Below are 13,950 nucleotides of genomic sequence, written 5' to 3'. Positions count from 1 at the left end.
GGCACCAGTCTTCAGAACCCTCGGGAGAGAGTGGGGGAGGACTAGAGACGGCGAGAGGCAGGAGACTAGGGAGGGAACTCAGTCCTCAGTTATCACCACCTTAAGGCCAACATAGCGCAGCGCCCCTGGGCCGCACAGCCTGACGGGAGCTTCACTTACCCCGCAAAGGCAGGGCCCGCGCTACGCGACCTCGGCACCACCCCCCACCGCGGGGCACGCCGGGAGAGAGCCGTTTTGGAGGGTATTTCCGGTGTTAGGACAGTCCTTACGGAAAGGGTGGGGCCGGCCCGGTCCCGCCCCTCACGCCCAGCAGGGGCGGGGTGAAGAGTGACAGCCCCTCGGCCCGCGCTAAGGCCCGCCCCTGCACCGGAAAAAGGAAGGCGGGGGAGTCGATCCCGAGAAAGGCGCGAGGTCTCCAGGAAAGACAGCTAGCGGCAAGGGAAAAGGGGCGGGCCCGGGTCGGAGGGGCGGGGCGACTCGCCTTCCGCTCGGGTCACGCGCGGCAGGAAGTGCTGCCGGCCGCGGAGTACTCGAAATGGGGACCTGCCTGGATATTAAGATTAAGAGAGCGAACAAGGTTTATCACGCCGGGGTAAGTAGGGTGGGCGGGCCTGCAGGTCCCGTCGTCTGCGGGGCCCCGCGCACTTCTGGGTGTGCCTGGGCGGGGCAGAGCGCCCCTCCAGGTGCGTCCCCGCCAGGTGTGTTCCGCGCGCGGCCCGCAGCCCTAAGGAGGGCACCCCGGGCGGAGTCGCCACCGCGTCGGCGGGGCTTGGGGGCCGGAGGGGCCGGCGCCTGGGCTGCAGCGTTTACCGTCTGGCCTCGTGAACATCCGGCTCGGCCTTGGTTCCGGAGCTTGAGCTGTCCAGTGAGGGCCGAGGAGCTCGGTGACCACCTGCCCCGTTCCTTCGCTCCCGCTGTGACTGCAGGGGTCTTACTGAACGAAAGGCAGAATTCGCTTTGAAAGCAGAAATACGCACTTCGGGCCCCGGTCAGCTCTAACACCGTACAGAAGTGACTCATTTCTCCGGGTTTATTGTTTGAATGACCTACAGAAGGAATAGCATATTAAAATGCAAGTACAAAAAAATAAAAATCTTAATTATGGCACTAACAAGTTTTGTGCCTGCCATTCGCCAATCACTTAATCTCCTCAGTCCTCAGTTGCCTTATTTGCAAAACGAGGGTGATGCAAGGTTCTTGTAGCTCAACCCTACTCTGCAGCAGAATCAATCACCTTGGGAATTTTAAAGTATGGTAGCCAGGGCCCCACTCCCAGAGATACCATTGATTGTAATGTGCAGCCGGTGTTAAAATCCCAGCTGGCTTGCACTGTGGAACAAACTTGCGAGTAGCAGTTGGTCACATTAATGCAGAGCAGTCTCAAAAAGGATCGAAGACCAAGCAAAGATCATGAACAGATGCTAAACCTTTTGAGTTCAACACAGCTGGGGAAACCTGATATTTACACGGACTCAAATGGTCACCTCCCAGATTGTTAATGTCAAAGGGGAAAAGCTACCTTTATAATGGAGGAATCAGGTAATCAGGACTCCAACGACAACCAACAGTGAGCATCACCTCACTGCCACCACTAGTGACGCTGAGGTTTAGTTCTGGCATGATAATAAAGGGTCTGGCCTGATGGCACTGAAAAGCAAAAGCCCTTCGATGTGATATTCCTACCAAAAGGGTTCGACTTAGATCAGTTCGTAAGGAAACAATCAGGCATTTCCAAATTGAGGAACACTCTGAAATAATTGGCCTGGATTCTTCAAAAATGTGAATGTCATGAAAAGCAATTTTTCTAGATTAAAAGAGCCTACAAAGATACGACAACTAAATACAGTGTGTAATTCCTGATAAATAAATTTGGATATAGACTGTACGAAAAATAATTTTGTATGGGTGTTAAATTTCCCGAGTGGGATATTTGTATTTTGGCTATGTAGGAGAATGCTCCACATACTGAAGTCTTTAGGAGTAAAGTGTGGAAATAACTAGATTGTAAATAGTCCACCCACGTATTGTGTGTGCGTGGATGTGAGGAGGAGAGAGAGCAAGTGGGGCAAAGTGTTAATAATTGAGGACTCTGCTCGAGTCTACCTTGTATTCTTTTTTTTTTTTTTAACGTTTATTTATTTTTGAGACAGAGAGAGACAGAGCATGAACAGGGGAGGGGCAGAGAGAGAGAGGGAGACACAGAATCTGAAGCAGGCTCCAGGCTCTGAGCAGTCAGCCCAGAGCCCGACGCGGGGCTCGAACTCACGGACCGCGAGATCATGACCTGAGCTGAAGTCAGACGCTTAACCGACCGAGCCACCCAGGCGCACCTTGTATTCTTTTCTTAATAACAATTTTATTGAGATGTAATTCAAATACCGTAAAACTTATCCATTTAAGGTGTAGAATTCAGTGGTTGTAACATATTCACGGGGTTGGGTGAATAATCACCGCCATGTAATTTTACAACATTTTGATCCACCCAAAAAGAAACCCTCCACCCGTTAGCCGATACTCCTCACCCCCTCTACATCTCAGCCCCTGGCAATCACAGATCTGCTTTCTGTCTCCATGGATTTGCCTATTCTGGAAACTTCATATAAATGAATCATGCAACATGTAGCCTTTCATGACTGGCTTAATTCACTTAGCATGTTTTCAGCGTTCATACATGTAGCGTATGTCAATCAGTTCCTTGTCCTTTTTATGGCGGACTAATATTCCATTGCATGGATATGTTTTATTTACCCATTTATTTATTACCGTGTTTTATTTACCCATTCATCTGTTGATGGACATTTAGGTTGTTTTCACTTTGGCTTTTATGAAGAATGCTACTATGAACATTCTTGTACCAGTTTTTGTGTGAACATAGGTTTTCATTTCTCTTGCATATACACAGAGGTGTGGAATTGCTGGGTGATATAGTAATTTTATGTTTAACGTTTTGAAGACCCACCAAACTGTTTTCCAAAGCACTGGGACTGCTCTACTGTGTGTGAGTGTTCCAGTTTCCCTACTATTTTGTGTTCTAGGAACTTTTCTGTGGCTTGGAAATTCAGAATAAGAATTGGGGGCAGGCAGTGGTAGGAGACTGTATACATTTTGCCTTAATCATTTTCATTTCTTGAAAAAGTCAGTACATTCTATTCAGAGATGTTGGGCCAGCTGAGATGTTTTCTGTGGCTTTTAAATAATGGCACAAGTAATCGAAGGTGCATCTAGAAAAGCTGCAAGAAATGAAGCGGTGAAGTTGCCCCCGCTGGAAGTCTTCCACATGTAGGACCAGGCCTCGTGGGTGGCGGAGTCGAAGGTGGTGTCAGCTTTGCACAGCTACTAGTGCACGTCCCTTAGTGCCATTAACGGGGAATAGAACCTGTAGTTGCTGGCTTATGGCAGTTTTAATTTAATTAACATTTTATTTATTTATTTATTTATTTATTTATTTATTTATTTATTTTTAATTTTTTTTTTTTTAACATTTATTTATTTTTGAGACAGAGAGAGACAGAGCATGAATGGGGGAGGGTCAGAGAGAGAGAATCCCAAGCAGGCTCCACACGATTAGCACAGATGACACAGGGCGCAAACCCACGAACCGTGGGATGACGCCCCGAGCCGAAGTCGGACACTTAACCGACTGAGCCACTCGGGTGCCCCCCTACGGCAGTGTTTCTTAATCTTGCATTGGGAGACCGTACATGGTGAGTAGAAGAGAAAAATCGAGGTAACGTCTCCTAAACAGATGGTTGCTGTCTATGTTTTTAGAAGCAAAAGGAAGAAGAAATGTTACTACACTGGGGAGTCTAATCAACCAACAAAAGTATGTATCTGGACGTATGTGCCTGTGACTCAGATGTCAGACTCTGTGATCTGTGATTCAGGATAGGTGGAGTAGGCCAGCACTGCTATGGTGGCTTCCTAGGCTCCAGCCAGCAGAACCCTTGCTGGCCAGTTGCTTGATGCTCTCAGGGCCTGTGGACAGTGTGTGTTTCAAGCATAGTCTGGGCCATGGTCGTGTGAGGGGTGGCCTCTTTTTCCCACTCTTACTGGCCGCAAGGGGAACTAATCACATACAAGTTTTCGATTTTCCCTGCACATCTCAACAGCGCTGGTAAAGATTCCGTTACTCAAGATTTGACTCCTCAGTGGGTCACCAGAGCACAGTACCTGTAACTGTCATTGTTTGACGTGGCTACCACCTATGTTAGCCCGATCCTTAGGTCATAAGTGATTGCCATTCATGCAAAACATGTTTGCCTGTGTAACCACATAAAGCGGTCTTCTGTTCCACTCAGACGTACTTGGTAAGCACTGGTATGGGTTTGTTAGTCAGGCCGTATCAGTCCGTTTTACTGATGAGGAAACCGAGGCCTAAGCAGGTTGAGAAACTTGCCCAAGGTTACCCAACTCGTGACAGCCTGGATTCCAGCTCAGGCCAGCTAGCTTCGTCCATCCAACCGTCTTGCCATCCTGCCTCCCTAAGAGTGACTATATTTGTGCAACATGGTAGAATTTATAATGTAGAAATAGTTGTTATTAATTTCCTAAGAGTGCTATAAATAGTATTATAATATTTCCATTTAAAAAACTATGACTTCTGGGGCGCCTGGGTAGCTCAGTCGGTTAAGCATCTGACTCTTGATTTCAGCTCTTTGTTAGATCGAGTTTGGGATTCTCTCTCCCTCTCTGCCCGCCCCCCTTCTAGCTCTTTTCCTCCTTCTCACTCTTTTAAAATAAGTAAATAAACTTTAAAATAAAAAAATAGGGGTGCCTTGGTGGCTCAGTCTGTTAAGCACCAGACTCTTGATTTTGGCTCAGGTCGTGATCTCACAGTTGGTGGGTTTGAGCCCTGCTTCGGCCTCTGTGCTGATCGTGTGGAGCCTACTTGGGATCTCTCTCCCTCTCTGCCCCTCCCCCATGTGCACGTGCACTCTCTCTCTTTCTCAAAATAAATAAATAAACTTAAAATAAAACATAAAAAAATAAATCAGAACCTCTCCCCTACCCTTAAACCATGGAAACCACTGGTTTCTTAAAATTAAAAACGAAACAAAAACTATGACTTCTACTCAGAAGAATGTACTGATTCTGTTACTGTGCTTTTCAGTATTTTACTTATCATAAAAGCATTTGAAAATGGCTTTGATTCTGCGGATGCCAGAGAACCTGAGTTACCTTGGGTTTAAAATTGGCAGTTGGGTTTTTTCCTAGAAAAAAAAAAAGTTTTTTCCTATTATTGACAAAATGATAGACTTTAAAAAGTCACAGTTGAATCATTTAAAAAATAAAAATGTAATTCATGCCTTGTTGACCACTTAACATTTTATAGAAGGCTGCTAAGTGAAAAGCAACTTCTTCCTCCTCTCCCCCCCCCCCCCCCCCGCTTTTCTGTACCCTGGAGGTATCCCCTAGCAGTTCATGTACTGGTCCAGCCATTGCCTATGAGTAATAGGTGTACATGTGGATGCACTCACACACACACACACACACACACACACACACACACACACCTTGTTCTTTCTGCTTAACAGTGTCTCTTTGTCTTGGACACCTGTTCATATCACCACATCCCCATCAGTCTCCTCCTTTTTTAGTTGTTACTTAATCTAAACAAATTTATTCACCCCGTGTCTTTGGTCTCATGAGGCTTGGCGGTCAGAGAGAGAGATGGGTAACTATATAAACGAAAGGTGAGAAGGAGCTCAGATAGGAGCGTCTGTGGCAGATGAGCACAAAGTTGGGCATCCGCATTTCGGGCGGGCAGTAGTAGGGCCCTCTGGAGCTCACTGGCGGTGATGTTTGCACCTAGCTTTGAAATTTAAGCACTGGTCTGGGGTCTCCCTCCCCACCGGGCCTGTTCATTCCCACCAGGAGGAATAGACAGGGCGGCAAAGTGAACAAGAACCCGCAGACATTTGCAAAGCAGTCCGAGTCCAGTAAAAAGGTTTCGGACCTTTTTTTGTAGGCTTTTCCAGTGACTTCTATAATCCCATTTGGCAGTAATTTTTTTTTTTTTTTTTTTTTTTTTTGAGAGAGTGCATGAGCAGGGGAGAGGGAGAGAGTGAGAAAAGAGAGAGAGAGGGAGAGAATCTTAAGCAAGCTCCACACTCAGCACAGAGCCCCACACAGGGCTCAATCCCACCACCCTGGTACCATGACCTGAACCAAAACTAAGAGTTGGACGGTCCACCGACTGAGCCACCCAGGTGCCCCCACAGCAGTTTTTAAAAGGGATTTCACTTTATCATCTTTCCAAATATTTCCTCTCTTTTTCTTGAATTTATTCTGCCTTTTTCCTGTTGTTGTCTTTTATGTTTCTAACTTGACTGTTTAGCATATCAAATTAGAGCCTCCTTTTAAAAATGCAGACATTTCCCTCTAAGGACTGCTTTAGTTACAACCGCAAATCTGCTCTGCCTACGCGCTGCCCGAAGACACGGCTCCAGAGGACCCCACCGAGACTGCATGGCACAGCAACCTCACACTCTGCAGACATGGGAAGACCCCCAAATCACTCTACCGCCGTGTCGCGTGAGGTGTGATTTGTGGCATTTCATACTTTATAATGAGATATTACTACAATATCTTCCAATTTCCACTATGGTTTTTCCTTTGACACATGAATTGTTTAGAAGTGTGTGTTTTCATTTCTGTTGTAAAAACAATTCTCACTCATAGACTTAGAGTAATTCTTTTTTTTTTTTTTTAACATTGTATTTTTTATTTTTTAAGAGACAGAGAGGGACAGAGCACAAGCAGGGGAAGGGCAGAGAGAGAGGGAGACACAGAATTGGAAACAGGCTCCAGGCTCAAGGCTGTCAGCACAGAGCCTGACACGGGGCTTGAACTCACAAACTGCGAGATCATGACCTGAGCCGAAGTCGGACGCTCAACCGACCGAGCCACCCAGGCGCCCCGACTTAGAATAGTCCTTAAATTGCAAATTTAAAGTTTAGAAAATTCCTTAGGAGAAGAGTACCTTGAACTGGAATGTGCGATCATGGTGCAGCAGAGGTGTTGGTCCGGTGGTCAGGAAAAGACTTAGTATCATGCCATGTTTTCTGTAACTCAGTAGTAACCTGTAATGCATTAGCAACACCGTTTATAGGTACCTGTATCATTGCACCAGTTAAACTTGTTGCAATTAACTTGTTCTTTGAATCTTCCTAACTACAATACTGTTTTGTTTACATTTATATACCTAGGGCCGTCAGTACCTGCCTACTCAGTAGGCACTCTAAGACTTTATTAAACAATAGTTGAAGCCTTTAAACTAAATTCATAAAGCTAATAGTTTTCTAAATGCATCGATCAGAAAGGGAAAGCTATGGTTTCATAGGTATACTATAGATTTTCCTTTGTAATTACAAATAATACTCTAGGCATAAATTCTAGACAGATATTGGTAAGATTCTTATTTTGGCATAGCCCCAGGGCTGTGTGCGAACCCTCTCCATTATTTGTATCTGCTTTAGGACTATTGTTCTTATGGGTTTTTTTAATGTTTATTTATTTATTTTGAGAGAGAGCATGCATGTGAGCGTGGGCCGGGGGAGAGGGCAGAGAGAGAAGGAGAGAGAGAATCCCAAGTAGGCGCCACACTGTCAGTACAGAGCTCCATGCAGGGCTCAATCTCACGAACCCTGAGATCATGACCTGAGCCGAGTTTACGAGTCAGACGATCAACCAACTGAGCCACCCAGGCACCCCTATGACGATCATTCTTAAAAGAATGATTCAAATAAATATGGGAATGGAGACTTCCAAATTCCTATCAACGTGATTCTCTTCTCTGCAATTCAGAAACAGAAAATAATAGAAAGTGGTCCAAAATTTGATCTGTGCCTTCATCACAATTTACATAGTGCAGAGTGAGTAGACCTTCCTCAGAGCTTGAAGCAGCATTGCCATTCCACTCTGAGAAATCCTCATTGAGTTCAGAAATTTGACTAGTGTTTCCCAAGCCCCATGTATGTCTGATACAAGATAATCAGTAATATGATTTAAAAAGAGTTCCCTAATTCCATATTTCCAGTGAACATTCTGATATCCCATGAGAGCACTTAACTAAAATTGCTTTATAATAACATATACTAATATGGCCCATTCCAACTTTAATCCCCACCAACACTGAAGAATGCCCCCATTTTATGGCTGAGAAGATTGAGGCTCAGAGAGTTCAGTGACATACACTGATGAGAGGAAATATTTGAAATCTGGCTTCTGTATGCCTTGTCTTAATTTTTAAGGCCTTAATTTTTCTCAGCTGGAGGAGGAAGCTGATACCTACTCAGAAGTGTTATTGTAAAATTAAATGACATAATGTTTTAAGACATTTACTGTAGGCTCTGACCCTTAGTAGGGGCTCAAATGGTAAGTGTTGGTATCGCGAGGTTTTTCGATAGTGTCTGTTCACACAGAATTGCTGTGTTAGTGCACTTTCCAAGGGGCGTACAAGTAAGTGTTGTATCAGATGCTTCTCACGTCGTCAGATGTCTCTCCACCGTGGACTTGGAGGAAGGAGGGCCAGTGACCTAGCAGCCCCGATAGGGAGCCCGGCAGTTTTGGGCACTGAAAGCTGAGTGGAGTGTTGGTCTCCCTGTATACTCCTCACACGGTGCAGTAGATGTGTTTTTGATAAAAAAGTTTGACTCCATTGCACCGTAAATTATTGTTTTCAGTGCACCGGGGAAGTTTATTGGTTGAAAGAAACTTGCAGGAAATCTTTTGGTAATGTAAATACGGTTCATTTATTTTTATAAATTCAGAATGTTTTATGTTCTAAAATCCCGGCACATGTACTCATGAAAGTGATGCTGTTAAATAATGTGCTTGTGCCAAACATAAATAAGAGCTTTGCTCTCCAGCATAGCCAGGTCACAGTGATAAGGGATTTGTGCCCAGTGCGCTGATTACTGTAGCGTGAGAACCGCTAGATTTCCATCTTGTCTTACTTGGCTTGCATGTACTTTCTTGTTACAAAATTAAAGAGGGAAAATCCTATATGTAACTGTTATTCTGAGGAAAAATTGCAGGACTGGACTGGAATGGAAAAAGAGCCCCTTACTGTACTTTGTACTGCAGGATTCTTGATGCACGAATGATCAGTTCTGGTGAATGATGATGCAGGTACTTAGGGTACAAAGATGTAGATCTTTGAGCCAGGAGGAGTGAGTAATCCTAAGACATGTGGGGGAGGTCTGAACCTTTTAGGAATCTCTGTCGTTGAAACGTTGAGTGGGTCTCTAGAATGGAATCTAGAGATTCTAGTGGGTCTCTAGAATAGAATCTAGAATAGGCCTCTAGAATAATCGAATGCTCCTCCAAAGGCCTGTCTCCTGAATCGTAACCTAACCCTTATGTAATGCATGAGAGGCATTTTCAGAATTATCCAAGCCTGTTTGAAAACTGGGTGCAGTAAAATGATTCATGTAGTTCTCTAGTTGGTGTTTGTGACAGCGGGTTTTGTACTGACCTGAGCATTAGGAAAGCCTGCTTGACCGCTCTGGGTGTGCCGGTTTCTAGACTCGGCAGCAGCTGGACGAGTGTCAGCACGCGGGGCCAGGCCGCCCTGACTCCAGCAGGGTGGTTGGGTTTCCTCTGCCTTCCTGTGGATGCCGGTCCCCAGTTCGGACCTCCTGGCCTTGCATCATCTTGGATTTGCTGGTGGAACCAGCCGCACCCTCCCCGTGGGCTCAGACCCGCATGTTTGCCTTGCCTGCTTCCTGCGGTGATGGTCCCCCAGCTGGAGAGCCAGTAGCATGGGCAGGTTGGGGGAGATGCCACCTCTCTCCCCGTCTCATCCCCCCTCTTGACTCCGTCCCCACTACTGCCCCAACCCGAGTCAGCAGAGCCCTGCTGGGCTGTTCTCCAGACTTCAGGTTCAGCTAACGCTACGGATGGACGGTCCCTGCTATGTCTCCCTTACCTCCCCGCTCTTGGTCCTCTTGCACCTGTGAACCATGGGCTGCTCACCCCCTCAGCTTTGAGCTGGACCGACTCCCTGGCCCTGGCTCTCCTCCTTCTTCCATCACTCTTCCTGCACCTCTGCCCACCCTGCTTGTCCTCTGCCCTCTGAGCACAGGCATGTTCTAGAAAAGCTGTAAGTTGAAGTCTGTTTTCCGTTTGCTTCCCACTTTCATTTCAGCTACACCGCGGGAGTTTTTATCCCCCCAGCTCTGAATATCTCTTCATCTCATTTGGGTTTTTTCCCCCCCCTAAATCAAGTAGTTGTTACACAAAAATGCAATTCTTTTAGTAGACAAATCAATGGCCTCACCCCCACCCCCTGTTAGTTTTCTGGGCTTCAGCTGTTTCATTCAGAAAACAGTCCCTTGTGAGCCACTGGGTGGGTGGGCTGACCTGTTTCCCCTCCCCATGAGCGCACAAAGCCTTGGAAGTTTCCGAAGAGCATTATTAACAAATTAGCAACTGAGGGTCTCGTGCCAGCAAGAAAAGGACAGTGTTCTGAAGCTCAGAAATGAACTTGACCTTGTCTAGATGGATGGTTGAAGGAGACGTAGGTCACGCGGTGCGTGTTTGTGAGCCACTGTGATTGCCACGTGTGGCTGGAGATGCAGGGTGCTGGGCTCTGGTGTGTTGGGCATTGTTCCTCTCCGGCTGTGGGGTTCTGGGTCCTTCCAGATGCTTTCCACAGGCAGGTAAAGATCCAATTTTTGTAAAAGACTTTTGTGAAGTGAAGAATTCCTTTCAGTTTCAATTAGTGTCCCCTACCTGCACACAACACTTTCCGGACACAGTTTTATGGTGAGCAGCTCTTAAAAAGACTGCGTTGGTCTTCTATTGTCCTTATTGAAGAGAACAAAGTCTACTTTCTTACTCGTAGGTAGAAGAAAATTCAGGCTCAGAGCAACAGTGCCTTTCTTGAGGTGATGGAAGATATATATCCCCTTTCATCCCCAAAACTAAAGGGAGTGTTTCCTTATAAACAGCTCAAGAAAATGAACAACATCGTTTAGAATGAAGATTCCCCCCCCACACCCAAATTTAAGCCTTGAACCTCTTATGTTAAATGAAATCTTATATAGAACTCTAACATAACCAATTTTTGTAAGTGTATGTTTTATAAGCATATAAAATCAGAGCTTTTCCCTTTGAGGAGGTTTCCCCTGGCTTCCCTGACTCATCCTCAGATCCCAAAGTGGCTGCTGAGGCGTCTGCATAGGCCTGGGGCTCAGCGTTTCGCAGCTTGAAAAGTACTGGTTATATGATGTAATGACTGGCCACAGCCAACAAAGTTGAAGTTTTGTATCATCCCATTTTATTTTGTCTTATGCCAGAACTTGAAAGTTCTATTAACTTTCACATATAATGCAGTGGGTGCAACCAGGCTTAAAGCATTTTGCTTTCATTCACTGGAGTATTTAAAGAATAATAATAATTAAAAGAGGTAGCCTCCTACTCTACACGAGATTCCAGACTCACCCTTGCTGGTGAGTCTTCTGCTAGTTTCCTCCTTGACAACCCGCTCACCTGGGGTTCTTGGGCCAGTAGTCCCAGCAGAAGCCGGTGGGGTCTGGCCGCCTTCACTGTTGTTCTCCTTACCGGTGGGTGATTAAGCTTGCCGTGGGAAGAGCGGTGTCAGATTGTCAGCAGAGCCTTTGATTCTTGCTGGGAACCTGAACCTGGTCATGCTCTCCTGACCCCGGATGCTGATGCTCAGAAAGGGCTTGCCCCTGAGAAACTGTGGGCTCCCACCAGCTGTCCTCCTGGCTGTCGGGCAGGTTCTCACGGTGTGTGACATTGGCACACGGGCTTTCTAATGATGGCTGGGCTCCGTTCATCCCCAGCACCCCGCCCTCTATGCTGACGTGCTTCTCTATGCTTATGGTTTTCTGTCACACACCTGGCATGATGTCAGCCAAAAATCGGCCCTTCCTCTGCTTCTCAGAAAAGATCATTTAAGACCATTACTCTAAAACCCGAGTCATCATCTTTAGGAAAGGAACAGAAGTCCCATCAATGGAAAAGTAAGGGATAGAAGGACAGAAATTCCTCCCTTCAATAATAATCAGGAAAAAAAAAAAAGCCACTTTTTTTTTTTTTTTTGAAAAAAGATCTAGTGGTGTTAATTTGGCCATGCGTTTCAGATCTTTCAAAAAAAGTTCTATTTTGTAAATTTAAAAAAATCTATGTTTTCCCTTGCTAAGAAAATTTAAGGAAGAGGAAGGAGTATCAGATGAGAAGTAACATTCCCTGTCCCCCTCCTTCACTGCCCCGTAAGCGCCCAAGAATTAGCACGTGACACTCGCAGCCTCCCGCTGTGGCAGGGTCCTACAGTCTCTTTGGGCAGGGTGCCCGGGAGCCACCGGGCCGCCTGGAGCAGAGGCCGCTGCTGCGTTGGGAAGCGCGATCGGTCGGCCCTGGGCTCTCTGGCCCCGCTCCTGCCTGTGGGCCCTGCTCCCCTCACCTCTCGCCCTCTGCTCCCGCCCTCTGCTCCCGGGCCCGGGCTCTGCCTTGGACTGATGCTACACTGTTGATGATACACTGTTGATGTGTACATTGTCGATGTACTGTTCTCATTCATATGAGAGTTCCCTCTGCCTGGGATTCAGTTTGGTGGCTTGTTGGAGTTCATTATGTAAGCGGGCTGGCCGTTCAAAGCGTTTTCTTTGGCCAGCTCGCTGTATTCCTCGGTCATTACTCTGGCATATAATCAGGCCAGCTCCCAGCCTTCTGTGACGGGAGCTCCCTGAAGCTCTTGGTTTGTAGTCTGGAGTCTTTATGTTCCCTTATGCCAGCAGTGGCAGACAAATGTCAGTGTTCCCAAGTTTCCGTGAGTTTTACTGTTCTCGAAGTCTGAACCCAGTCATCTCTATTAAGTCATCACTTTGCCGATACGCAGTATCCAACCCCTGAAACCACACAGCTCACCAGGATTCTAATGTGACCCTCCCGTCCTGAAGACTCGAAAAGGTTTCACTTTTTGTGACTGGCGTCGGCAATCTTATTTTGCCCCTTCCGGAACTTTTACTCAGTGGCTCAGATTTCTTTTCCAGACTCCAGAAAGTTTGGGAACTGGAAATTGCAGAGGTGTCTTCCTCGGACAACTGCCATGAGTTTGTCAGCCCATTTTACTTAGTATCTACACCTGTACTTCTATACCTAGAAGTACAGAAGAAACCTGCTGTCTTTCAGCGTAGTAGTACAGCATCAGAATGCGCTACTAAAATACAAGCCTTGAGAGAGGGACTTTGTCTCTTTTGTCCCCTGCCCTGTCCCTGGTACCTGGAACAGTGTCTGACTCCTAGAAGGCATACCCAAAATGTTTGTTCAATACATGATGATGTTATTTCTGCTATTTTGGCAATACGTATGTGAATGTAAGCCAAACAAGTTAGTATCTCAGTATTTTGTCACCGTTCTGTTGTCAGTGAACCGATTGATTTTCATCGATTTTTACTTAAATATTAATCACTTTCAGGGGTGCCTTGGTGGCTCAGCCGGTTAAGCGTCTGGCTCTTGATTCTGGCTCAGGTCATGGTCTCGTGGTTTGTGAGTTCGAGCCCTGCATTGGGCTCTGTGCTGACACTGCAGGGTCTGCTTGGGATTCTCTCTCTCCTTCTCTCTCTGCCCCTCCCCTGCTCATGTTCTCTCTCAGTAAATAAATCTTTTAAAAATCTTTAAATACTAATTACTTGCAGACTGCGACTCTGTTGTCGAGAAAGTAGTACGTATTGAAGAGGGCATCTTTTGGGATGACCACTGGGTGTTGTATGGAAACCAATTTGACGATAAATTTCATATATTAAAAAAAAGACAGAGAGTAGTATGGCTGTATTTCCGTCTCTACTTAATGATCTCTGTGGGTTTCTTAATTGAGGTTATCACATACAATAGATCACTCTTCAGCGAAGAGTTCTTTTGAGACGGTAACCGCCACCACAGTCAAGATCTGGAGCAAGGACACCTGGGTGGCTCAGTTGG

The 13,950-nt window shown here is 46.1% G+C and overlaps 1 protein-coding gene across 2 annotated transcripts in view; it reads left to right on the top strand.

Moving 5' to 3' along the window:
• Positions 1-389: 389 nt before the first annotated feature.
• Positions 390-13,950, top strand: part of VPS26C (VPS26 endosomal protein sorting factor C) — a 45,710-nt gene continuing 32,149 nt past the window's right edge. For both annotated transcript variants that reach the window (XM_058731985.1, XM_058731984.1), the window contains exon 1: positions 390-592. In XM_058731985.1, coding sequence (XP_058587968.1) covers positions 536-592 — 57 coding nt within the window. In that variant the 5' untranslated portion in view covers positions 390-535. The remainder of the gene's footprint in view (positions 593-13,950) is intronic.

Source organism: Neofelis nebulosa, chromosome 5 (genome assembly GCF_028018385.1).
Source record: "Neofelis nebulosa isolate mNeoNeb1 chromosome 5, mNeoNeb1.pri, whole genome shotgun sequence".
NCBI lineage: Eukaryota > Metazoa > Chordata > Mammalia > Carnivora > Felidae > Neofelis > Neofelis nebulosa.
Note: the sequence above shows the minus strand (reverse complement) of the source record. Positions and strands in the feature narration are given on the sequence as shown.